This window comes from Candoia aspera, chromosome 8 (genome assembly GCF_035149785.1).
Source record: "Candoia aspera isolate rCanAsp1 chromosome 8, rCanAsp1.hap2, whole genome shotgun sequence".
NCBI classification, from domain to species: Eukaryota; Metazoa; Chordata; class Lepidosauria; order Squamata; family Boidae; genus Candoia; species Candoia aspera.
Window position 1 is genome coordinate 74,036,771 of NC_086160.1, and position 26,422 is coordinate 74,063,192.

The following is a 26,422-nucleotide window of genomic DNA, read 5'->3' on the forward strand; positions in this document are numbered from 1 at the left end:
ATCTTGATCTCCCAAGGAACCCCTAGGGACCTCTCGTGGAACCCTAGTTGAGAAACCCTGATCTAGCTTGATATTCTGGCTATATCTGTGTGATGGGTTTACTCATGGTTACCCGAATAATCTACTCAATTTTCTGGATCCCCCCATAATACACTGAAGCACAGACTAAGCAAACAGCCAACGCTAAGCTAAAAAGTGGTTGGCTATGCAACATGTATGTCTGCATGCCACTTTCACTTATCGACGATAGGGAGCTTTTCCCCAATTTTAAGTGACAAGAGGTCAGCCTTGGCTGTGGAATATGGAACAGGAGAATGATTACTTTTCAGACTGAGTCTCAAAACCACCCATGTCTAGACAATTTTGAAGTACTGAGCAGAGACCTGGCAAAGGGCTTTGCTGCGCGAGCTGCACTGGGTACCAGTCTGCTTCCGGGTCCAATTCAAGGTGTTGGTTATCACCTTCGAAGCCCTACATGGCATGGGGCCAGGCTACCTGAGGGACCGCCTCTTCCCCATTATGTCAACCCATCCCACCCGATCATGCAGAGAGGGCATGTTACGGACCCCGTCTGTAAGAGAGTTCCATCCGGCGGGGTCCAGGAGGCGGGCCTTCTCTGCAGTAGCTCCCGCCCTGTGGAACATGCTGCCCCTGGAGGTGAGATTGGCCTCATCGCTCCTGGCCTTTCGGCGGAGTCTGAAGACCTGGCTCTGCCGCCTCGCTTGGGGCAGGGAGGGGAGTCATCATGTTTGGGGATGGCTACTGCCCTAGAGCACTTGCCCCAAGCAAGGACTGAGTTATCATCTGCCATCTGGATTCTATTTTCATCTGTAATTTATTGCTTATCTGTAATTGTATTTTTAGATATTGTAATCGTATTATATATTTATTGTTTTATTGATTATTGTTGTAAACTGCCCAGAGTCCCTCTGGTGGGAGGAGATGGGCGGTGACAAATCTGATTGATAGATGATTGATTGATTGATTGATTGATTGATAGATAGATAGCATTTATAATCCAGAAATGCCTTTACTGAACACAGTTTGGGGTTGTATTTATCTTGCATAATTTTTAAAAGTGAGAGTAGGTTCTCGTCTGCTTTTAAGTATACTTTGATCATCTACATTTTAGGGGAAAAAAATAATTTTTGGATTTGCCGTAAATCTTGAAAATGATAATCCCAGTAAAAAAAGATCATCTGCAAAGACTGTGTATTTTCCACCAAATATTCAGTATTTATTCGAAGTCAGGAGAAAGTCAACATCTTTCAAATCCTGAAATGTTCAGTACCTTCGTTCCTCATCTTTGCATCAGGATCCAAACTGAGACACCCCCCCCCAAAAAAAGTCGTGATCCTAACTATTCACTGTTGAATGGCCTTATACGGAAAAAAGGTCGCTATAAATTGAAAACTAGCACAAGAGGAAGAAAGCTGCAGTATTTAAAAGGCGATTGCAGTTTGATTTTGAATATCTGGGAGTTCAATACATAAGGACAGCGTTTCTTAACCTTAGCAGCTTGAAGATGTGTGGACTTCATCTCCCAGAATTCCCCAGCCAGCATAGCTATGCTGGCTGGGGAATTCTGGGAGGTGAAGTCCACACATCTTCAAGCTGCCAAGGTTAAGAAACACTGCATAAGGTTAAGAAACACTGCATAAGGAGATTTTTTTTTAAAAGAACCTATTTCCTTTAATCAGAACCTGCAAAGTATGTTGGATTACAACTCTTCTACCTGGCTGTGCTGACTGGGAATATGGGAGTTGTAGAACAGAAAGACTGTTGTTAGACAATACACGGGGAATGCCCGCAAATTTCTAATTCCAAGCGTGCAAGGTATGTTACAGCCTTTACAGAGCAAATAATTCATCAGCCTTTTAAAAGCATCTTCCAACTGCCTTCCTGGCGCATATCAACTGACTTGTTTATATAAATATATTCCAAATGCATGAATGTGGCTTCGTGATCCGAAAGCCCAACTGAACCAAGAAATGACTTTATCCATTTTATTTCTCCCCCAATAACAGAGTGGCTTCTCAGGCCATTCCTTTGCTAAGAAAACTGGCCTCTGGTTGCAGGTTGATCAGAGAATTGCTTTCTCGAGCCAGCTCCGTAATGGAGACCCGTCCCCTCCGGCGAATAAACTCGGCCACGGCCGTCATCTCTTCTGGTGTGATGTAGATGAATTTGCCTCGGTCGTCGATCACCCCTGGAGAAATTAAAATCCACAAAGCTGTCTGGGCTGAATTAAAAGGGATGGATTTTTCCGTATTTCAAAATGTTTCGAAGTCATGCCATTAGAGGAAGATTTAAAGGGTCTCACTGCTTAAGTGGGAATGTTTGTTTACACTTGTTTCACAGATTTACCCGCATCCCAGGGTAGAGCGATGGGGGGGGGTCATCCAGAGCAGGATGCTCACAGAAAGAGAGAAAAGGTAACCAAATATAGGATTAATCAGCCAGAGAAGGCAGCTGAAAGTAGGCCCACACAAGCACACACCTATGGGGTACAGAAACAGAAAAATGAAGACAGATGCTGATCACCAGAATGCTGCTGAATCAGACTCACTGCTTACTTAGCTCAGAAGCCTGTTTTAAACTGCGCCAGGGAGAAACTTCAAGAGCCCAGAGCCCAGATGGAGGCAGTTGCTCTCCCACTGTTCAAGTGGTATTCCAGGAGATGGCAAAGAGGGTCCGCCCTCCCTCCCCTCCCCTCCCCTCCCTCCCTCCCTGCTAGGGTTGCAAGGGAACCTCACCCCAGATCCCCCCATAAACTTGATGGCTGATGGCTGAGAATGTGAAGTTTGGCCTTCCTAGCCATGTGCACCTTCCCCAGCTGCTGCCCTCCAAATATCTTGGGACCTTAACTTGAAGAATTATGCTGAACCACTTCTGAAGTGTGGCAGCTTGGAGGAAGCAGCTCTAACCATGGCATGACGGCCAGTGGGAAAAGCAAAGAAAAGGAAGCGACCTCACAGGAGGAGGGTGTCCTTCTCTGCCTTCCCCAAACAAGTCAAAGATCTCAACTGGACACATCTTGGGAAAGGAGAGCAGCTCATGTCTGTCAACCAGACACCAACCAATGGAATATTCCAAGCAGTGACTTTTGACATTTTGCTGTATTATTTTCAGCCCACCTGTACCCAAAGAGCTAACACACTTTGAGCCATGATAATGCTGTAAACAGCAACTGCAGCAGAATAGGAGTGATCATGAATATCAGCAGAAGAGGCTCAGGTGTTCCGCTGGAGACATCTGCTTTGATCTAAACAAGACAAGAAAATCCCGTAATATTTTGACTCTTGCCTGTGAGCGTTCCATCTGCCATCAGGTCTTGGACTCTGCTGATTGCCTCCTGTGAAGGGAAGACAAAGCAGTTTAGCAGGGAACTTCATAATTTGAGGTAGGCTCATGTGTTTTCCAGCAGCCAACAACCCACCTGGATTTCAAGGCAGGCCCACCAAGGATCTCTTTTAGGGGGTACTCAGAAAGCACAAAGCCCAGCTAAGAGAGAAGCCCAGAGAACTGCATTACACCAAGCCACGTCTTGGCTACCAAGCTCAATGATGTCCATGTTTGCCTTCTCAAGGGTGGCGCCCTCCAGAAGTCCAACACATCCAAAGTTCACCAGATTCAGGACAAGTGGTCAGTAGCAAGCAGCAGTAACTCTCCAGAGGAGGCACTATCCTCCATCTTCTCTCTCCCAGCACTGACTAACTTTAATTTGCCAGCAACCACCGGCATCCCTCTGGGGGCCAATGTTCCCACACTATGGATCTCCACCAGGAGAAACCAAAGAGTTGGAAAGCGGGCAGCTGGGTACCCCAACCAGGACCAAAGTAATAGCTGCCGTACGGCATGGAGATGCCTGGCAGCCAACGGACTTCTTTCCTCTGGCCACTGTGCCGTCACAAAAAAAGAGGGTATTACAGGAGTGAAGCTGGATGCCTGTCTATTTGCTTGACAGTATAAGCAAGGAAGAAAGGAGAACTCATGTGTAGTCTCTGCCTTATTCCCAAAAGCTGCCTCCCCCTTCTGTGGTCCCTCTTTGCCAGACCTCCCACCACCATCTTGTTTCCCAAAATGATTTTTATCACCCCTGGGGGGCGTTGGAAGGAAGTCAGATAAAGGTGGACTCTATCCATCAGCAGAATAACCTTCTGAAAACTCAACAGAATGGGACCTAATTTGATGGGGGCGGTGGGTGGGGAGAAGTCAGCAAAAGAAAGATCAAAGGGGCTGGATCTAGCCGGGGGCTGAGGAGGAAAACACGGCCCCCAATCCCCCGAACGCTTCCCTTTGCGGGAGGTGGTTGGGCAGTGGCCCAGAATGCTGCTGAGCCATCACTGAAAGCCCCCTCATCCTGGCCTTGGGACCCAGAGCCATGCTGTGCTTCCCAATGCAGGCATGGACGCCCAGGGACGCCACAGACGGGGAACGCAGAAACACACGCAGAGGCACCCCACATTACTTCATTAATAGAAGGAAGTGCAGGGGCCACCTGGTAAAAGGGGGGGAGAGAATCCCAGAAGTCAGGCTCTGAGGGGTCTTCCCTCCCTCGTACATATGTATTCAATTTAGATATATGGTATATATATGTATTTGATTTATATAGCCGCCCATCTCAATACATGACTCTGGGCGGCTCACAGCCTTAAAACAAACAAAAATATATACAAGTACAAAATAAACAAGAAATAAGATACACAGCAGCCAGAGAACAATAAAAAATTCCTCAACACAGCCAGGAAGCGGGCTCCGTCACACACCCACGGACCTAGGCTTGAGCACTGTCATTATTATTAGCTTTTCCCTTAACTTGAAAGGGAAGATAGTGAGAGTAATCAGCTGGCAGATGTTTTTAAGAATGTTTTCAAAAAGAAACTGGCATTTCTTTTAGTCATTGGAAAAAATTGCAGGTGACCTATAAAAACGGCAAGAGCATGAGAAAGCCTGCTGACGTTTCCCAGCCCTTGTCCCGGGACTGGCAGGCAGTGCACATTTCGTTTCATTTCATTTTATTTCATTTCATTTCATTTTTTTATCAAATTTGTCACTGCCCATCTCCTCCCACCAGAGGGACTCTGGGCAGTTTACAACAGTCAATTAAAACAGTAAATATGGAATATAAATACAATATATAAAAATATAAATACCATTAATAAATAGATATAAAATTAAGAATAAGAGTAAAATCCAAGTGGCGAGATCTAATTCAATCCATGTGCGTGAGGAGCGCTCTAAGGTGCTAGCCATCCCCACATGGAGACGTCACTGGCGGGGACTTGAATGTCACTAACGTCACAGCACACGGGCAGACGGGCACCCTCTCACGGACGATCTGCAACGGCCGGTGTGCAAACACATACCTGTGTCCTGAGGCCCAGGTGAGAAGCCAGGTCTTCCAAAAGAACCACTTTTGCGTTCTAGGTGGAAGGGACAAGTTTGGCAATTAGCTGGAACAGAGGGCAGCACGCTCCGTAGCTCTGGCATTAATTACACCAACTGCATCAACCTGTGGGTTGGTTTTATTAATACAAGCAGTGCGCGAGGTTAAAATCACTTTGGAGGGATAAAAAGTGAATGGGAAATAAATAAATAGCACTGATCAGACTGCATGGGGTTGGGAGTCTCAACCTGCAGGACCTGCTTCTGCTTTTATATACATACATACATACATAAAAATAAAGCCATCATGGTGACGCACACGAAAAAGAATCCACCACCCATACTAAAGCACAACCGTTATTATGGCCGACCCCAACAGCACAAACGGGTTTGCGCAGTTCCGGGTTCTGCAGAACTCTTCGCCAGATGAATTGCTCTGCAAAGCTATGACTGAGGAGAAGCCAGAAAGTCCAACAAATCAGTCCAGGTGATCCAGCCCAGAGTCTGCAGTTCAGTTTCAAGATGGGTCGATGGCTTTAGCAAATGGTCGGTGTCCGTCCTGACTAAGCAAAGACCACACCGAGACGAGGAAGTCTCTAGTGTTTATTAACTGCTCTAGTAGACAGAAAATCCTACCAAACTGAAGGAGCGTGGGAAACCCAGACAGATAAACCCCAAAACTCAAGGCGGGTCTGCTCTGAGTTTCTTTGAAGGACAGTTCGAAGCCTCTCAACTGCGCATGCATTTTCCCCCCTGCATAGGGGCCCCCTCCTGCTCACCATCCATACTCATGACAGCATTGCTGGTATCCCACTGTTCGAAGCCAAAGCTGCTCGCCTCAACTCTGAAAAAGCAGACGCTGCCCCCTGCTAAAGCCAGGAGCAAAATAACAGCCTGGGGGGTGGAGAAGAAAAATGGTGCCTCGGGGGAAACCCAACCCACGGCTAGATTTGAGCCACAACTAGAATGAGGTGCATACACAATGTGGCTCCCCAGAGGTTTGGCAGAAATAGTGTTTCCATACCATCTTTCTAACTGAGGTGGCAAGGCTCAGCCTGGGAAATTCTAAACACAAAGGCAGCTAATCAGTCAATCAGTCAATCAATCAATCAATCAATCATCCATCACCTTGACGTTATGCCTACAATCCACCACAGCCCTCAAGACAGTTACCAAGAACCTGCCTGTTTTGAGTCAGCATTATTCATACAAGCAATTCAAAACTTCCCTGAAATATCACTTCCTTGCCTTAAAATCATTTGTTGTAAACCGCCCAGAGGCCTCCAATGGGAGGAGATGGGCGGGGATAAATTAGATAAAGAAAATAAAGAAAATAAAGAAAATGCAAATCTCTGAAAAGGCGGGCCAGCACCCCTTGCCCAGCTTAGGACCCACCACCACCACCACCCCTTTGGAGCTCAACAGATGCCCTTGCAGAGCTCTGCAGGCGCGGAGCTCATAAAGCCACCAAGGGGACCACTTCTGAGAAGGAGCATCACGTGCCTCGACCCCCAGGAGCCGACGCAGCCTGGTGCTTGTGCTGAAGAACATGGCTCAGGAAATTCCCAGCTCGCCCACAAGCACATCAGGTGGTTTCCAGTCAGCCATTCTGTTCTGCTCTTAGCCTCAGGGCAGCAGAGGAAACAACGTGGCCCTGAGGTATCTACCACGCTGAAGAAGCGCCTCCTAGAGGCTGAGCACGCTTCTTCATAAGCTGCAAGGGCCTCTTCCCCACAGCTCAGGGATGTGGGGGAGCCTTGGCCAGCAGAGGGGAAGAAAATGGTCTCCCCCGATGACTGCCTGTTTGGCATGGACCGAACCCTGGTTCTACAGGCAATGCGGGGTGAGCTATGTGGCCAGCCTAGCCAAAATGGCCCCATAATGCAGTTTATGAACAGCAAAGGCGTGAGCAAGAAGAAAAATGGGGGGAAGCCTTCTAAAGCTGCTTGGTCAAGGAAGCGAACCATCAAATTGCCAGCGCTTGAAAGGGCCCCTTCTCCCTGCAAGTTTCCAGGACTTTCCTGGACACAGTTAACGTTAGGCCAAAACCATTTCAGGAGAAAGCAAAAAGCATTTCCTACGTGACAGGCAGCTTTGGCTGAGGACGCGCTGGGACCAAAAGCCAGAACACTCAAGGAAATCCTTACTCTAACAAAGATGTGTGAATTGTTCTGCTTGTTCCAGGAGACCCAGGAAAGGCGCGTGTGTCACCTCACCAAACAGGCAAAGTGACAAAGGGGTAGATTTTTCCCTTGCTGGATCCTCCTAGTTTTTTCACTCAGAGCCTGTTGGGAGAAACGATTTTGCCCTTTCTCCAGGTGGGCCAACGCCTGGTGCAACGGCTCAAAGAAAGCCCCCTGGACTTGGCAAGTTTAAGGAAGCACGGCGGAAGCGCCCAGGGCTAAAGCCGAAGACGTCCCCAGCAGCGAGAGGCAGCCAGCGGGGCTGAACAAGAAACAAGGGCAACTGCCTGGAGAGAATCTTTTGGGTAAAGCTCACCGCCCAGAACATTTTCTACAGGTTTATTGAACTCAATTTCTCCCAATTCTCCTAACTAAACATCCTGGCATCACAGAAGGGGGTGGGGGTGGGACTGAGAAAATTTGGTAAGACAGAGCTACTGCTTCTGATATACAGAAAATCAAGCACACAGCAAATATAGCTGATAAACCCTAAAAGCTGAGAACTGACGTCTGTCACCTCTGCTAACTTTGAAGCCATCCAAGACAGTCCCTAAAACATTTGTTCCCAATTTTATTTCCAGAAATCAACGATGTTAATTTAATTCAAGTTTATACACCTGTGGGGAGGGGAGATGAAAACGTTTTCACCTACTGTGAGCCTAAGGTGCAGCTTGGTTTAAATGATATCCTGTGCTGGCTTGTACATGTGAGAGTGAAATCCAGCACCTTCATTTTTAAAGAAATCAGGAAAAAAAGAAAATCTGGGAAAACAGATTCATCGCTATCACAGCAGTTAAACTCAACCTGCGAGTCCCTTAGTTATGAAGTCAGATGCAGCCGAGCTAGAGAACTGAACATTATGGACTGAAAAAACCGAAGGGAAACGAGTCCATCAAAACCAGTTCTCAGAGCCTGGAACTGCCAGAGTCTGCATGTCTTCTTTCTGGGACTGGCCAATCTCGCGCCTCCACCATGCTGGGGGCTGCTTTGCCAATGCCAGCCCCCGTCTAATACAGACCGGGTCCTGGGTGTGTCCAGAAGCAAATCCACAGCTGCAGAAGCCCAGGCCCTACATCCATTGCAATGCTGCGCCCCAACCCGGCCTCCAACAACTATTGGTAAAGGGAAGGTACCCATCAGGAGAAGTCCAAGCTGGAATCGAGTCATCCCACTCTACCCATGAACCCTCTGGGCAGCAGGGCCACTGCAGAAAATCCTGGGGGGCTGAAGTCCATGCATGGGGAGACCAGCCATGATGGGGATGCAGAAGTCAAATGTCTCTCTCTTACCACAGTTGGAGAAGATCCCTGATGCCAAGGGTTTTCTTGGACAAGTGTGTGAACCCCCTAGAAGCTCAAAAGTAACTACCTATCAGCCAACAAACTTAATATCCAATAGAAGAGAATTTATGTAGCTCAAGGTTGAACTGTGGACTCCTTGGAGATCTCTGAGCTTAGTTGTTGGCTTGCAGATGTTTCGTTGCCTGACTAGGTGACATCTTCAGCACTGAAGATGTTGCCTAGTCGGGCAACAAAACATCTGCAAGCCAACAACCAAGTTCAGAGAATACAAAGGAGTCCACAAACTTAACATCCATCACGCTAAAACAGTCTACAGCCTTTCCTGTAGAAAGCAGGCAGGATCAAAGGTTCCCCCCCACACACCCACAATGAGGCACCAACAAGAGGAGATGGCCAGTGATTAGCAAGGGAACATGGGACAAGGCCACATGGAAGCAGAAAGCAGGGCAAGAAGGAAGCAGGTTCAAGGCTCACTCAAGGGAGATGCCATGCTGACTGAGGAATTCTGGGAGTTGAAGTCCACCCATCTGAAAGTCACCAAGGTTGAGAAACGCTGGCAGAGGATGTTAAGGAAGACCCGGGCAGAGCTGAGCAATTGTACGCAGGTCACAAACACGTAAGCAGGGAAAGAATCAAATAAGGAAGAGGAACATACCTTAATGTAGTCAAGAAGTTCTGTGATGAAACTCTGTGACTGGGCACAACAAGAGAAACAGTCATTAATTCGCTGGTGAAGGAAGTAGAAGGTCCTGCAGTTATGTAATCAACAAAGGTCAGAAAAAATCCTGCTTGGCTGGGGGAAAAAAAAGAAGTCTTGTTCACGGACAAGCTGCAGCAGGACCAGGGGGCTCTCAGTTTTAGCCCCAGATGGGTGGGGAAGTGGAGGCAGGGGCTTCCCAGGGCTGGGTGGAATGCTGCTTGCTTTCATTTTTATGAATGCTTCTGAAGCATCTTAAGAAGCTTTGCAAGGCTCCTGAGAATGACTCTGCGGCACTCTTCTTCACACCCTGAAATCAGCCCTGAAATCTCTGGAACCAAGCCAGACAGGCCCCCCACACAAACACCCTGAATTCAGAGAGCTGGGCTAAAGTGTATGCCCGGTACAGAATACTTTCTAATCGTAATTGCCAACCATCATAGCTAGCAGAGCGCCGTTTCTGGGAATAAGTTGGCTCAACCTGCAGCTGAAACAAAGGATGGGTTTAATGCCTTCTCAATCCTCCTCTCTATCTCCTCCCTGCTGAAATGCATAGACTGTCAGATTTGGGGGCAGGGACCTTTTTGCAAAAGAGCATGTACAGGTAGTCCTTGCTTAGCAACCATTCGTTTAGTGATGGTTCAGACTTAGGATGGTGCTGAAAAAACCGCCTTACGACTGGTCCCCACACTTACGACTGGTCCCCACACTTACGACTGTTGCAGCGTCCCCGTGGTCATGTGATCACAGTTTGGGAGCTTGGCAACGGGTTTGCATTTATGACCGTTGCAGTGTCCCGTGGTCATGTGATTGCCATTTTCTACCTTCTGGGCCAGCTTCTGGCAAGCAAAATCAACGGGGAACCATGTGATTCGCTTAACGACGTGGTTCACTTAATGCCCACGGTGATTTGTTTAACAACTGCCGCAAAAGGGTCATAAAATCGAGTCATGTTCACTTAATGACCACGTTGCTTAGCAATCCGATTGTGGTTGTTAAGCGAGGACTACCTGTATATTAATGGCCAAATATATGTGACACATACAACAGTCCTGTTATTATAACCTAAAGGACGTTCTACAGTCCATCAACTCTTGAATTTTATGTATTTATGTAATTCTTTTTTTAGTAAAGAATTAAAAACTGAATTTGGTTATTTACAGATACAGAGAGAGAGAGGTAAAACCTAATGGTTATCTTTAGGCACCTCTTCTTTGAACTACCATTCAGTGTGTTAAATATATGCAAGAAAAATTATCACTCTGGATTCCCAATTATCAACTGGAATCTAAATCTTCCAGAGAAACTTTTGCTCAGCCTAAGACTGTTTTATTTATTTATTTTTTTGTATCTAATTGTGTAGTACAAATCCCCTCAAAGTGCCTTATGAGATGGAGCAAAGAAAACATGCATGCATATTCAGAGTAAATTGCTACAGCAGCTCGCTGTCAAATGCTGAAAATGCCATACTGATAGGTGGATGGGCTGTAGGGGTGGACTGCGTAAATAATACATGTTCATGCCTGACCGGAACCTATATACATATTCAGAATACAAATAAATAATTGCTAATTACTTGAAATCATCAACAATGTTGAGTACATTCCATGCACTACACGCAGGGAAATTAAATTTGCTGCAGAGGGCCGTTATGCTAGAGTTTTTGATACGACACGGTTATGTCCTCTGGCCTTCTGAAATTGGAAAAACGGATTTTCCAACTGCAGCTAATCTCTGTTTTATAACTAATTTTGCAAATAAGTTATAACTGGCCCATGAGAAAAGGATCACCAATCGATCTATAAATTTGCAGTGAAAAGATGCAGTAAATCAGAAATAAAGATTTTGCCAGCAATTCATACCCAATGATCTTAGAAGGTTTTCATAGACCTCTACCTGTATTTTGTATTTTACCTCCTACTCTAGTCCATTTGGGTCGTGCTTAAGGGCAGATTTCAGTCTGCACTATTAATGGTCTAAAATGACAGATATAAAAGCAGGCTTTTATTCAAAGATTCAACACAAGCGTCCAGTGAATAATTAAATGCAGGTGCTACATTCTGAAGTCTATTTGTTCCCAACATTTGTTTAGACCAGTGTTTCTCAACCTTGGCAACTTTAAGGTGGGTGGACTTCAACTCCCAGAATTCCCCGGCCAGCCATGGAATTCTGGAAGTTGAAGTCCACCCAGCTTAAAGTTGCCAAGGTTGAGAAACACCGCTTTAGACCAAGGGGCTAAAGCGAAACTCACTCTGCATGTCATACATTAAAAAAAAAAAAGTGGTCCACCGGCTACTTGAGCTTGGCACCTTCAGAAGAACTAACTACCTTACCTAAATGTGATTTACTTTATTACTTTCTTCTCCAGAGAAGATCAGAGAAGCAGAACATCCACCTGCCTGTTTTAAACGCAAAACACCACTAGAAGTGGTTAAGCTGAGATTAAATTCGAGATAACCTGATGAGCTAATTGGGCTGAGGTTGGCCCAACATCACTTCGTACTCAGAGGAAGTTATGGCGGGCAGCCCCAGGGAGGCGTTTCAGAAGAAGGGAGACCCATACCCTGGCATAGGTCCTAGCTTGTAGGCCAACTGTTTCACCACTATCTGGTGAAAGCCAGGTCTGCATGGAGCAAGACCGCACCCATCCACAAACTCAGAGCTGGGTTGTATTACCAAGATGGGAAGTATTCTCCTCCTCCTCCTGTTCAACCTCTTGGCAGCATTTGCTACCACTGGCCATGCTAGCCTTCTGGACTTCATCCAAGGGTTGGAAGTAGGAGGCACCATCTTGTGGTGGTTCTGCTCCTAACTGAGTTGGGTGGCAATTATGGGGGAAGAACAGCTGAGCCCTCGCTTCCCGTAAAAACGAACCGACCCAACCACCATATCCTTATCTTCTGCTCTACCACCTCATTCATACCCTCTGCAGCCAGCTGGTCACACTCACCTCCTCCTCGGTCATGGCTTCATCCATTCCTTCTTCTTCCACCACAAAGCTCTCCTTCAGCTTGAGATACTCCTCATATTCCTGCCGCTCCTCCTCTTCCTTGGCCTTTTTCTGTTCTTCTTCCTGTGGGAGTGCAGCGAGACTCGGCTGATTTTGTTCTTGCCATCCCTACCATGTCGCCTGACAACTAATGGCAAAGGAACAGGAGCACTGTTGGTTGTAAAGCTATAGCAAGTCAACAAGCTCACCAAGGACCGCAGAATATTGAAGGCCACCTTGGCATACAGATCGCCTGTTTTCAAATTTTAGGAGGAGATCACTCTGAAGGAAGGAGGACCCCGAGCAAAAGAAGTGAGGGTCCTTGGCAACCAGAAGGGCTGCACAGAGTGGACCAACAGAGTAGCTTAGGATACAGTAGGGCAGTGTTTCTCAACTTTAGCAACTTTAAGGCGTGTGGACTTCATCTCCCAGAATTCCCCAGCCAAAGCTGGCTGGGGAATTCTGGGAGATGAAGTCCACATGCCTTAAAGTTGCTAGGGTTGAGAAACACTGCGGTAAGGTTATAGGATCACCCCATTTCATGGACCAGATTTTCAAGGTAATTCCAGCTTACCTTGCCGTAGGACTGCCTTTGACATTCTTGCAGAAAAAAGGCGAAGAATGCGAACAGTCTGTGATCTGCATTCTTCGCTTCAGGCACTGCTTTTGAAGGGCCTGTTTCTAGATGCAAACCCAAAGAAACCACAGCACAAACGGAGAGAGCTGAGAGCCTTGTACAGCGAGGAAGTCTGCCAATTTGCAGACCTCTGCCTCTAAGGGAGGAAGTGCCTGACTTTCAAACTCCAACGCTGCTTCTGAGTTGTTAGATTTGCAGGAGGAGGGAGTTATGCTCTGAAGTTGGTTAAGAAGAACCCCTCCATTTTCCTTGGCGGGCCCTACGATTTACTGGGTTTAATGAATGTTTGGAGCGGACCGTCATACGGTTTTCGTGCCACGTTATTTTTATAGAGAGATTTAATTTTGCGGTCACTGTTAGACAAGCCTTTCCCAACCTGATGTTCTCCACTAGGTTGGACTCCCAAGATATTTAGCCGGCTTAAGGCCAGATCTTTAATGGCAATCCCAGCAGGACTCTTCCAATTATGCCCACTGCTATAAAGTATTGCCATACTGCTTCGTTTAGCTGTTTTATTTTTAACCCATTTCCAGGTAATTAGAGTTTCCCGAAGCAGCTCAGTGAAAAAGCAAGATGGTCCCTGTTCTCAGGCTTATAGTCTAAGACAAACAGACCAGGGAAGAGGGAAGGGAAAGAGGCTAAATACTGAGAAACCAGTTAAAAGCATGTATTTTGCATCAATAAATGACAGCCCCTTTCTCCTACAAAATGAGAAGAGCTAATAGTATAGATGACCTTGTCCAAGAAACACCAAATCCTCTGGAGGTCTCTTTCCTGCCAAGTCCAAGCCCCATCCATCAACAAGTTGAAGGCTGAAAATACAGTTCTCATCTCTAGCTCAACAATATCCACTCCAGGTCTTCCTTCCTTCTCTGCAAGAATGCCCTTTCTTAATCCAGTTGTTGGTTTGATCCTTAGTGGCCTTCAGAGGACAAGCAAGGGAAGAAAAAAGGGAGCTTTGACGATGCTTGCTCAGATAGTCAATTTATAAAGAAATTTCTTTGTTCTTCAGGAAAAAAAAATGCCTGCCAGCAGTTGGAAAGGGTTTCTTGACTGGGAAGTTGTTAGAAGAAGGGGTGGACATGGAGGTTTCAAAGGGTCATTCCCCATTCTTGGAGGATATTATTGAGAGAGAGAATCAAAAAGACATGTCTTGGGGAAGCAAGCAGGGGTAGATATGAAGAGTGGTATGATCTGAACAGCACCAGGGAGAAAGACTAAGAAATCAGCAAAAGTTCACAGAGTCTACTTTAAGCCTGTATGTGCTGTTTCTGAACAATATTTACACACCTGGTTAAAACCAAGACTGACTTTCCAGAGATTCACGGGATATTCTTCTTCCTGATTTTCAGGGATCACCCAGTTCAGCCAACAAACTCAATGTCCCTTAACCTTGTGTAACAGTTTTAGGGTGCCTTCAGGAAAAACGTGTGTGTGTGGTGTAAAACCTAGTGATACACAACTAAAGCTGAATCTAATCCATAAAAGTTAACTGTGAAATAGTTTCTGGAAGGAAAGTATGTCTTTCAGTGGCTAATGAAAATCATCCACTGTTTTTAAAATTCTGAGAAGTTTCTAATTTGCTCAGCAGACAGAGGAGGACACACATTCGGTTGCAGGACTGAAACTGCTTCTCTAGCAGAAAAGGCTGGCATGGAGGGGGTGGAGATGGGCATCATTAGCCATGCCAACACCAAGACTAGTTCTTACCTGCAACTTGAGAGGGTCACATGTTTTGTCTCTATTTGGAGCACCAAGAAACGTGTGCACATCATCCGGCCTTCCCCGACTAGAGCCCTCCAGATGTGATGGGTTCAATTGCCATCATCATTAACCAGCCCAGCCAGTGTCTGAAAAGGCTGAACAAAAATGTCTTCCTCTAGGGCAGTGTTTCTCAACCTCAGCAACTTTTAAGATGTGCGGGCTTCAGCTCCCAGGACTTTCCAGCCAGCATGCTGCTGGGGAATTCTGGGAGTTGAAGCCCACACAACTTAAAGTGGGGAACATCTTAAAGTTAGGGAAACCCTGCTCTAGAGGATGGAGACTGCTGCGCCGTGCTCACCTGTCCACCCAACCTGCAGAGGCAGATAACTGGGCCCAAAAGAGCAGGAAAAAGTATAAATGAAACTGGTGCCTCAGTTGCAAGAACCACAGTATCTGAGACTATTTATGGAAATGCACCATCTGATGCTCCAGGACTGCATCTGGCTTCTGATAGCCTTGGGTGTGGCCCTCAGACACACCCAGAAGTCGTTGGCCAATTTATAATTGGTAATGTGACCAAAAAGGGAAAACATACTGACTTTATTTAACTACCATTAAGTTCACATGAAACAACATAACATTTTTTTTTACCTAATCCCATCTACTGCCTTTCTTTGGCTTATCCAGTATGCAATTCAAGGCAAATGCATGATGATTTCCCTATTCTTTTTGAGGGAGATGATGCTGTATGAGTGAATGTATCTTCTTAACCTCTCCTGTTTATCTGAAAGCCCTGTTTAAAATGAGGGATTTAAAAACTGGGCTCATACATGAGGGAGAATACTTGCAAAGCAACTGGTACACTGCCAGGCATCCTTCTTGCAGTTAAGTGTTGCAGGACGATGCAACCTGGCAATGTGAGATGTTTGCAGTCACCGATAAAAGTCCTTGCGTTCAACCATTTCCTTCACGCAAAACAATCCACAGCAAAAGGGACATTCCCAGGCTGTGCAAGGCAGAACCCTAGAGCAGGTGGGAGTATCTTTCAGGGCTGCAAAGTTGTTTTTCTCTTTTTTAAGAGAGAAACAATATTTATTTAAAAACACAAGAAACAGGGGTGGCAACTGATGTGGTTTGCATTATGACTGAGGAAATGTTACTTTTTTTTCCCCCTTATCTCTTTCTTTTTTTTTAAGACTCATCATGGAGAATTTTATAGGCACGAGGGTTTGCTCCCTTCAACCATGGATGGATGCTGTGTTGAAGAGAGGAATTCGAGTTAGGAAAAGGCAGATTAAGGAAGAAGAGAAAAAATTAGAGCGGTGTTGGGGCACTTCTTGTTCTCCAGGTCCCCTGCCCTATTGCTGTGGCTTCCCCAGGCCCCTCTGCCAGAGTGCCATTCAAAATGGGGAGGCAAAGCAGCAATCTGGGATTGTGAAATTTAAATTAATATATTTTTACTGTAATTTAGTTCAAGGCTAAAATGCATGCAAAAATGGGCCAAACGCTGCAGCCCTGCCACTTCCGATTTGGCTCCTACATCTCTGGAGGGTGGTGGAAGAGACAGAGTTGAAGGAATGGGATTGCAGAGAAACCGGTCCCGGCTTCGGCCATCTTGGGCATCCCACCTTTGTTCCAACCTCACCTTCCACAGCTCACCTTTTTTTCCTCCTCCTGACGCAGCCGTTCCTCTTCTAAGCGACGCTCTTCCTCTCGTTTCTGTTCCAGCTTCTTTCTTTCTTCCCGCTCCGCTTCTTCAGCCTTTGGACACAGAAAAGGGGGAGATAATTAAGGCTGTGTGTGTGTGTTCGTGTATATATATATAAAAATCCCTCCTTCCTGGAGGTTACAGAGAGCGTCTCCTTAACAGTGAAGAATATCAGAAGTGAATTGATCAGGATTTTAAAAATGTGTTTCCCCATCTTGATGCAGAAGCAAAACAATGATACAGCAAGGAAACACAGGCGCGGCTGAGAGCTGTAGGCAAAAATGCGGGAAGACCACGGGGATATTAATAATTAATTAATGCAACCTTCTCTGAGGTTTGCTGTTTCCAAGATTAAGTGCAATGTAAATAATTTAGCATGGACTTGAAATCACAGAACTATCCAAAGGTCAAAAATTGAATTTGGGGGAAAAAGGGGGTAGAAAGGCAGTACCTAACTTTCCCAGCAAAGCTAAACTGATGTTCTCCTAACAGAAAATGCATGTTTTGGCTGTCATATAACTATTTGTTGTTGTTTATTTGTTCAGTCGCTTCCGACTCTTCGTGGCTTCATGGACCAGCCCACGCCAGAGCTTCCTGTCGGTCGTCAACACCCCCAGCTCCCCCAGGGACGAGTCCGTCACCTCTAGAATATCATCCATCCACCTTGCCCTTGGTCGGCCCCTCTTCCTTTTGCCTTCCACTCTCCCTAGCATCAGCATCTTCTCCAGGGTGTCCTGTCTTCTCATTGTGTGGCCAAAGTAGTTCAGTTTTGCCTTTAATATCATTCCCTCCAGTGAGCAGTCTGGCTTTATTTCCTGGAGGATGGACTGGTTTGATCTTCTTGCAGTCCAAGGCACTCTCAGAATTTTCCTCCAACACCACAGTTCAAAAGCATCGATCTTCCTTCGCTCAGCCTTCCTTATGGTCCAGCTCTCGCAGCCATATGTTACTACGGGGAACACCATTGCTTTAACTATGTGGACCTTTGTTGTCAGTGTGATGTCTCTATACCATTTAGTATATTTATGAAATTTACTGAGCAATCCTCGGCAGAAGTAATGCGTGCTTTTATCTCTCAGGGCAGCGGGCATAGGAGTCTGGCCTCAAAAGGTGCCTTAGTTTGTACAAGCAAAACCGCAAATACACTCAGCACAAGAGAGAAAGTGGGAGCGCTACCAATTTTAAGAAATAGTCACAAGCTACAGGTGGTTACAGATAGTCCTCGACTTAGGACCATTCGTTTAGAAACCATTTGAAGTTACGATCGTACTGAAAAAAGTGATTTGCGACCGGTCCTCACACTTACGACCTTTGCAGTGTCCCTCAGGTCACGTGATCAAAATTCAGGCACTTGGCAACCAGCATGTATTTACAACAGTTGCAGCATCCTGGGGTCACATGATCACCATTTGCTACCTTCCCAGCCAGCTTCCGACAAGCAAAGTCAATGGGGGAAGCCAGATTTACTTACCGACCATGTGATTCGTTTAACAACTGCAGCAAAAAAGGTTGTAAAATCAGATGTGACTCACTTTATGACCCCCTCATTTAGCAGCGGAAGTTCCAGTCCCAACTGTGGTCGAGGACTACGTGTATATACATTTAACAATTAATTAATTAATTGTGGAATGTTTTTTAATATTGCTGATTTTATGGGTTGTTTTTTTATTGTACACTGCCCAGAGTCACATTTTGTGAGATGGGTGGCTATAGAGATATGAGGAAATAAATAAATATTATTTAGGAAAAAGGGGTTTTTTTTTAAAAAAAAGCAAAAATATCAACTTTGAGTTATCCCCTTCCTTGATTAATTGGACAGTAAAACTAAAATCACAATCAATGATAAACATTATATTGATGTCTCAAGAGGATGCCTTGCTTAAAAATCTTCATGCTACATGTTTAGAATCCATTTTACTCAGCTCAAGGGAGAAAATATTAGAGGTGTTTTTTCAGTGGTGCTCAAAATTTCCAGTGCTTAGTAGGAATAACAGTTCTTCTGTTAGCCCACAACCAAATTTGAATTTGTGACTTTTTTTAAAAAAAAGCACAGACATTGATGCTACTTGGCCAGGCCTGGGAATTCTGTTCCCTTCTCTTTACACACTTTTGCATTTGCTAACTCGGCGCCTTCCAACTATGCTAGGACTACAACTCCCAGGATTCCTAGGGACAAGAACGGGCTGGGGAAGGCTGATTTATAAAACGCAGGTGGGACTCACCTCTCTCTGAGCCTTCCTTGCCTGCTTCTCCTCTAACTTTCGCTGTTTCTTTGCTCCAACCTTTCCAGAAAACTGGAACTCAGCAGGGTCAGCTCCATCATTTTCTTCTGGGTTTGGTTATTAAACCATCATTTTTAAGAAGAAAAAGGAAACGGAGAAGAATTGTAAGAGATCACATCACCAAGAAACAATCTGGTTGGCTCCTTTTACATGTTTTGTAAGGCAGGTATGGACATATAGGGAGGGCCTGTTGAGTTTCCCCCATTCTTGCAAGATAATAAAGGCAGGATAAAAATAAAAATAAAAATAATACTTGGAGTACAGACCAGACAACAGGGTGCCCTCCATTCTATGGAACCCTTATCCCCACAAGTATGTGCAGCTTCAACTCTCCTTGCTTTGCAGAAGCACATTAAAACAGCGCTACTCTAGCAGGATGTTGGCCCACAGATGTGTTCAAACCACCATCGTTGGTAGTCTATTATTACTGTTAGATATTGGTTTTAATTTATTCTATTCCGGAACTGCTGTTCACCAGCCAGAAGCTGATAAATTTGAAAAAATAAATGTCTGCTTTGCAGCTTTCTTTGGAGATGTCCGTGGGGACAACAGGGCATAAGGCCAAGAAATGATTCATCTTTGTGGTCCTGCTTCGAAATGAGGGGGTGTTTGCCTGGGACTCTGATGGAGAATCCGTCCCTCTAGACTTTGCTCTCAGCAGAAGACAGAAGGACAACATTGGGAAGGACCTTATGGATCACGACATTCAGCCAGTCCAAACTAACCCCTTCCCTCCCCAAGGAGTGTTGGGACTACACCCCACAAATTCCAAGGGGTACAACTCAACCTAGGATTTATAACAGAAGATGCCCTCCCCCAGCTACACCAAAGTTTAGACCTATATGCATAAACTAGCTTATCTTCCCCCACCTTTTTTTTCTGGCAGGACTGTGAAGAGATCAGAAGCCTTCCATTTTCAAATAGCTAAAGTTTGTCATTATGCCCAAGCTGCTATCAGCCTTAATAATAATTTATCCAAACCACCCAGGTTCATAAACAATAGTTTTACACTGGCTTGTCTGGAAAAACTGGAGTTAGGATTCACCAGTCTATTGTGGTATCTCAGCGGAAAGAAATTTTTCCGTCGCCTCTTGAAAGTGTATTGGGGAATGAAAGGGAGTGTCATTCAGGGAGCATTAAAGCATCCTTTAAACTTCACAGGATATTGGATGGCATCCTACTGCTAAGTCAAATAACTAATATTGACTAGTCAAATAATGTTGGCCAACTGACGTGTCCTTAACCTAGCATAGCCTTCACTCTTTTACCCATCCTTTTCTGAGCTGGAAGTTTCAAAGCCAACACCATCAGGCCTTTGAGATTACTTCAAGGAAGATCAGTAATTTGACAGAAATTATAAGCAGCCTGCCCTGAAAATATCAAAAGCATTTTTCTGATTTCATTCTTTTTGAAATGCCTGTGCACTTCAAAGAGATCCACCCAAGTTGAAAAGTTCAGGGCTGTCAACTGAGTGTCTGTGCACCGCTAAGCAGCATCATAAATTCAGCAGGCACCACTGAGGCAGAACAAAGGGAAAGTTTTGCTATGTTCAAAGTGGGAGAGCATAGCTCCTCATTAAAAAGGAAAGCATAATGCGAGGGGGGGCAAGATCGGCATACTAATTATGAGCTGCCTATCTCTCAGTGAAAAAGCATGCGGAATCTTCACAGCAATAAAATGTCCCCAATAGGAAATGGACACGAGGCATACAAAGGGGACAAGACACATAATAATCAGTCTTTGGCAGGCAAATGCCCTGGATTCAATATCTCCCTAGTTAAGGAATGTTAAGTAGCAAATCTAAAAAATTCTTGAGGGAGATGCTTTCAGGAGGAACTACACTGGGCTACAGTCAGAGTACCCTTGCACGTAGCTTACATCAAACCATAAGGTGGTTTGTTTCATCTTGGCCTAGCAAACATATAAACCAAGCCACTGAGGTGTGTAACCATGGCATAGTGCAAGTATGTGCACCCAGGTTTATTCCATAGGCTATTGTTAAACAAACCATGGTTATGTGATAACCCGGCCTTTAAGTATTCATGTATTCAAAAAATGCAAAAGCTCCATTTGAATCTTGTCATAAACCAGAAGATAAATTATATCTTGACGCTTTGCAAAGCTAAAATAATTCTGAGTGAATCCAAATTGGTCAGGAAAAGGAAAACAACAGTACATCAAACTGCATTCACTAAGAGCTGATGCAGAAACCCTCACGGCAACCTTCAATTTCCAGAAGAGAAGCTGGGAGGAGGGTGTAATGATATCAGTGCTAGGACAGCCGCCAAATGAGCCTGTCCCTGTGAAAATCTAGGCCATGGATTGAAACATATACAGGTAGTCCTCGCCTACTAACAGTTAATTGAGACTGGGAACTCCCTCGCTAAGCGGTGTGGTTGTAAGGCACGATGTCATGTGACCGTGCCAACTTACAACAGCCCTCCCAGCAGTCCCAGTTGCTGTCCTTTGGTGAATCCTGCATGGCCGCAGTGCCCCGTGGTCACGTGATCGCCATTTGCGACCTCTTGCCGGCTTCCCCATTGACTTTGCTTGTTGGGAGCTGGCAGCGAACATCGCAAATGGCAATCACATGACCACGGGACACTGCGACCATCGTAATTGCGAGCCGCTTGCCAAGCGCCTTCATCGCAATCAAGTAACCGTGGGGATGCCGCGATGGCCACAACTACGAGAACCCATTATAAGTCCCCCTTGTTCAGCACAATAACTTTGAACGGTCGCTGAGTGAGTGGATGTTAAACGAGGACTACCTGTAGTTTTGATTGCTTTGGGATACACTTCCCCAAAATATCACACCAGGCAGCTACATGGCCTGGTTCAATTGCATCAATGCCAGCCAGATGAGCCTAGCAATGGGGTCCTCATGCTTTATAACCCAGCATGGCAGACCCGTTTATCTGCTTCTTGTCTGCAATCTGTGCTGCTCTGCGTTTGTCATTGCCATATGATGCTGGATCTGACCTTTTATTTCCATCCCCCTGGATTCTGTAAGCTATCTCCAGTTCCCCGCAAACAGGATGTACATTCTATTAGCAGGCAACCATCACTAACAAAACTTGGACAATAAGTAGCTGCCACCTTCCACTGCATCCTCGGCCTGTTGTGAGCGTCTCAGAGCAAGCATCCTGTTCCTTCGGTGCCTGGGCATCCCATCGCCCCGTTCGCCGGTGAAGGGCTGGGGTCGGGCTGCGGCGGCGGCGGCCACCACATTCTGATGGTGTTCCTCATCATCTAGATAAGAAAAGGAATTTATTTTATTGTCTATTGGGCGTAACAGAGAGATAGTGTGGTGTAGTGGTTAAAGGCACCAGGCTAGAAATCAGGAGCATGTGAGTTCCATCCCTGCTTTAGGTACAAAACCAGCTGGATGACCTTGGGCCAGGCCTAGGAAGGAGGAGGCCAGGGCAAACCACTTCCAAAAATGCTGCCGAGAAAACTGCAGGGACTTGTCCACGTAGTCACCAGGATCTGAGACTGACTCGAAGGTACTCATACACACACACCACGAATTGGGTTTATTTAGTTTTTCTAACAGCAAGTTGTTTAGAAGTTTGATAAGAAGGCTCTGGGCAAGGATAGAGGCTGTCCCACCCTCCCAGTGCAAATCCCAGCCAGCACCAGGCTGGTTGTTCCCGGCTAAGGAACTTCAATGCAAAATATATCTCAGTTCAATACGAGCCTTTGGAAGCAAATGTTAGACAGCACAGTGGGTCTCATGCAAATTCAAGATCCGTGTATGTTTGGAAGCGAGTGAATTAAGAGTGACTTGCTCCCCAGCAGGTATATAGGATGCTGCCACACCAAGCCCAATAAAACCACTTTATGTGTTCTCCTTCCAGATGCATTTTTATGGAATGGAAAGTAAATTAAAAATGGCTTTGCAAAATATCTTGAACTGGCTTCAATATAATCCCCTGCAAGCCGGAAAAATAATGCCCCCAAAGGTGCGTTATACCAATCAATGCTCAGGACTTCAGACACTCCAATTCCTATCATCCCCATCCAGTATGGCATTTTGCCTTGGAGGCAGGTAAGTTTGCATTAACTGGTTCTTTTGCCCCAGGGTGTGGGGGGTGTGAGTAGAGGGGTGAGGAGGGGGGTGTTTCCCTCTCAAAAATGTACCCATCTGGGTTTCAGGCTTGGCATCAGCCCTGAGCCCAAAGAAGGGGAAGTGGGGTGGTGATGGCCATGCAGCAGGGGCATGTTCTGCAGATAACTGGATGTGGGGCCTTGTTCTTAGGCTTGGCTTCAAGACATTAAAATACTTCCAATAATCACTCAGCAAAAGCACTTATCCAGTCCACAGAAACATAAAGCCCAATGGGTGGCATAAGTGGCATTTAAAATATAGATTCTTCCAAAAAATCATTTTAAAGGTCTAAGAACATTGAAATGTCTTGTCTAGCACCTAAAAGAAAATAACTCAGGCACCATCAAAATAAGAATTTCTATTAATGGATTTCTCATTATGCAAAGTCTGTACCTAACATACAACTTGAAAATGATTTTTATTGTTGCCAAGGCAATAACGATTAGTGTAATCATGGTTGCTACAGTCACTATTAATATATTAATTTCTATGTTACATTTTACTGATGTTCATATCACTTTCTTTTGCATAATTTCCTTCTTCTGTTTTATATTTTTAAAATGTGCTGTTCAGTCCATTCCATAGTATCATTTGGCTCCCCATTACATGGACTAACTGTTGTAACAAAATAATTTGACATTAAAACAGCAGGAAAAATGCAGCCCCAAAGACTGAATTTCCATCACTCATATTTCTCCTCCACAGATCTTTGCAGAAAATCAGAGTCTGCTAGCCTGTTTTCCAACTACCAAATTTTATTAAAAGGCAGAAGCTTTTGTGTGCTGCAGCACATTTTTGAGCTAACTACCCTATGCATCAATTGAAGTGAGCTCATGAAATCTAAAAACATAAAAATAAATAAATAAATAATGGGTTCAACTCAGAATTCCACAGAACTCACTTTAATTTTTTTTAAATGCAGAAACAAAAAGGATGCTGTTCTTAGGGTGTGAGGCTTAAGTGCTGTCTACTTAAGCCTTTTCAACACCACCGTTCAAAAGACCGTATCAACTGACTTGCACTCACTGCAAAAGGTTGCCTCAAGCTGAACTAGGAATAATAAGCAAGAGGTGCTTGTCCAGGTGAAAATAAATATTTTCCCCCCTCTGGTTCAACATTTTTTTAAAGCATTCATGTGAGCAGGGAGGCCTGCGAAATAATCTTGGATTTTTTTTTTTCTTCCTAAAGGAAAATGGTGTACTCTGTGTGTGTGGACAGGAACTGGAGTAGTTTATGTAACTCTGTGGGGACAGAGACTTGCACACATAAGGATGGGGGTGCAAAGGAGTGTCCAAAATAGACTCTATGGTGCAACTACACCTAAAAAATAAGCTAACGGACTGCTAATACCACATCCTGAGACGCCTACAGTGCCTGAGACATACCAAATCAGGCCAGCTGCGTTGTGAAAGATAGCGGCTGACGTGTGACAGGATAGCTGGAGACAGATGCAATTGCCACCAGTTGTGAACACCACTGAAAAAGGTCAGAAGACTGTGGGTGCTCTCAAGCAGCAGATGGAGATACGGCTCTCTCCTACCATTGTTCCACTTTTAACTGGTACTGGGAGGTACGCTATCTCCAATCCAGAGAGAACATTAAATGATGCAGGCTGATGGTCCTCAATGGACCTGTTCCCTATGAATGTGTCCAGCCCCCTTTTAAAAGCATCAAGGTTAGTGGTTATCACTACACCTTGTGCAAAAAAAAAAAAGAATGCTTGGGAGGACAAGTAAGGGATTCATTCATTCAATTTAAATGGCTGCCCAACTTGGAAATGTGAGTCTGGGCAGCTAACACTTGGTTAAAACAAACACACATAAGATATCAGAGCAAAAAAACTACAAACACATCACGTCCAAGGCCATTCACATATCTACCTAGTAAATCTTTTAAAGATGGTCCACCTAACACCCTGGCCCGATGCTCCAAGGAAAAACCAGGTCTTCAGTGCGGAAAGCCAATATACCCAGGGCGATCCAAATTTCAAGGGGCAAGGTGTTCCCCAGGGCGGGCAGGTGCCATTATAACAAAAAAGAAGACACTTCTCCTGGTCCCATTTGGGTGACAGTTTGACAGAAGGGACTTGGAGCTTGCCCAGCCTGTCGATCTACCAAGAAAAGCTTCCCCTGCAGTTCAAGATGCAAAGGAGACGCCTTTTTTCAGCAGGTAGCTAGACAGATGTTCTTTATCTAGGCTTCCCGAATATGGGTGTTCTCCAGGTGTGCAGCCTTCAGAACTCCCCAGCAAAATGGTCCTTGCTATGAATTCTGGAGTGCATTTTTTAAAAAATAAAAGTGTGTTCTTTTTTTGAAACACATCAAGTGCTGCTAAAGGGAAGTAAGAGAAGAACTTCAATTCATTGCAATTCTTTGCGTTACCTACTAGGCTGAAGAGGTCATTCTAACACTAATTCCCACTATTTCACGTGCAGGATATCCATGGCAGCAGATGCCAATTTAATCTGGACTGAAAGGGACGCAGCACTGGATTTCTCTGAATGGCGACTTCTCAGTGATGAATTGGAAAGAGGTGCAATTTTGCCCATTGCCTTTCGCTTACTTCGTGATACATTGCAACGTGTTGGGTGCAAGTACCCCCAGAAAAGACCCCCGTTGCAAGTCCCAGAGAAGGGTACTATGGGTGTGCCCTCAAACCCATTTAAAAGATATCAAGCTGGGGAAGGCCAGAGTTGACTCTGCCCAATGTTCCAACTTTTCCCTATCAGGCCCTTTGCACACGAGGCGCTCATGCTGCCAGAGAGAGGAGAGCCCAGGGCCACTGAAAAAGGGGATTTAGGGCAGCCACATCGCAAATCCATCAAGAACCCAAGGAAAAGCACTCTGCCTATCCTCAGAGACCCCTCCTCTCTTTGCAGGGGGCAAAGACTGAGGACCCAGGTGCCAGCTAGAAGCGCTGGACTACAACTACCATCCTCTCCAGCCAGCACAGGTAGTTAGATGCCGGCCAAAGGGATTATGGGAATTGTAGTCCAAGGCGTGTGGAGGCCTCCAGCTAGAGGAGGCCGTCGCTTTCTCCCGGAAGTCATTGCCCGGCGCAGACCGTCCTTTCCTCCAGTCCCGTAGGTGAGGGTCCTACCGGCGCGCGCCTGTCCCCTGACGCGGCTGACGAAGACGAGGAGCGCCACCAGCAGCACCGCCGCCAACACGTAAAGCACCGGGTCCATGTTCGCCACGTGACCGCCGTAGCCCCGCCTCCTCCCCGCCGGCCTCTAGGGGAGCCGACCAATCCAGAGCGAGGGTGGAAAGCCACCCCACTCTTTGCCCGGCCAGCGAGGGCGGAAGAGGAAAAGGCAATCGGGGTCGCCCTCCCGCGGCGTCGCCTAGCAACCGCAGGGCTTTGACATCGGTCTTTTCCCTCGACGATATAGAGTTGTCTTACCAGATGCCTGATTGGAAAAA

General features: G+C 45.7%; 1 protein-coding gene across 1 annotated transcript; it reads right to left on the minus strand.

Moving 5' to 3' along the window:
- Positions 1-1,213: 1,213 nt before the first annotated feature.
- DDRGK1 (DDRGK domain containing 1) lies at positions 1,214-26,255 on the minus strand. The gene is made up of 9 exons (XM_063309602.1): positions 26,100-26,255; positions 21,989-22,141; positions 18,830-18,936; positions 16,559-16,660; positions 12,520-12,642; positions 9,528-9,566; positions 5,370-5,426; positions 3,307-3,355; positions 1,214-2,209 (listed from the first exon to the last, which is right to left on the minus strand). The coding sequence occupies exons 1-9, from the start codon at positions 26,185-26,187 to the stop codon at positions 2,037-2,039; spliced, it is 891 nt and encodes a 296-aa protein (XP_063165672.1). The 5' UTR covers positions 26,188-26,255; the 3' UTR covers positions 1,214-2,036.
- Positions 26,256-26,422: the final 167 nt, after the last annotated feature.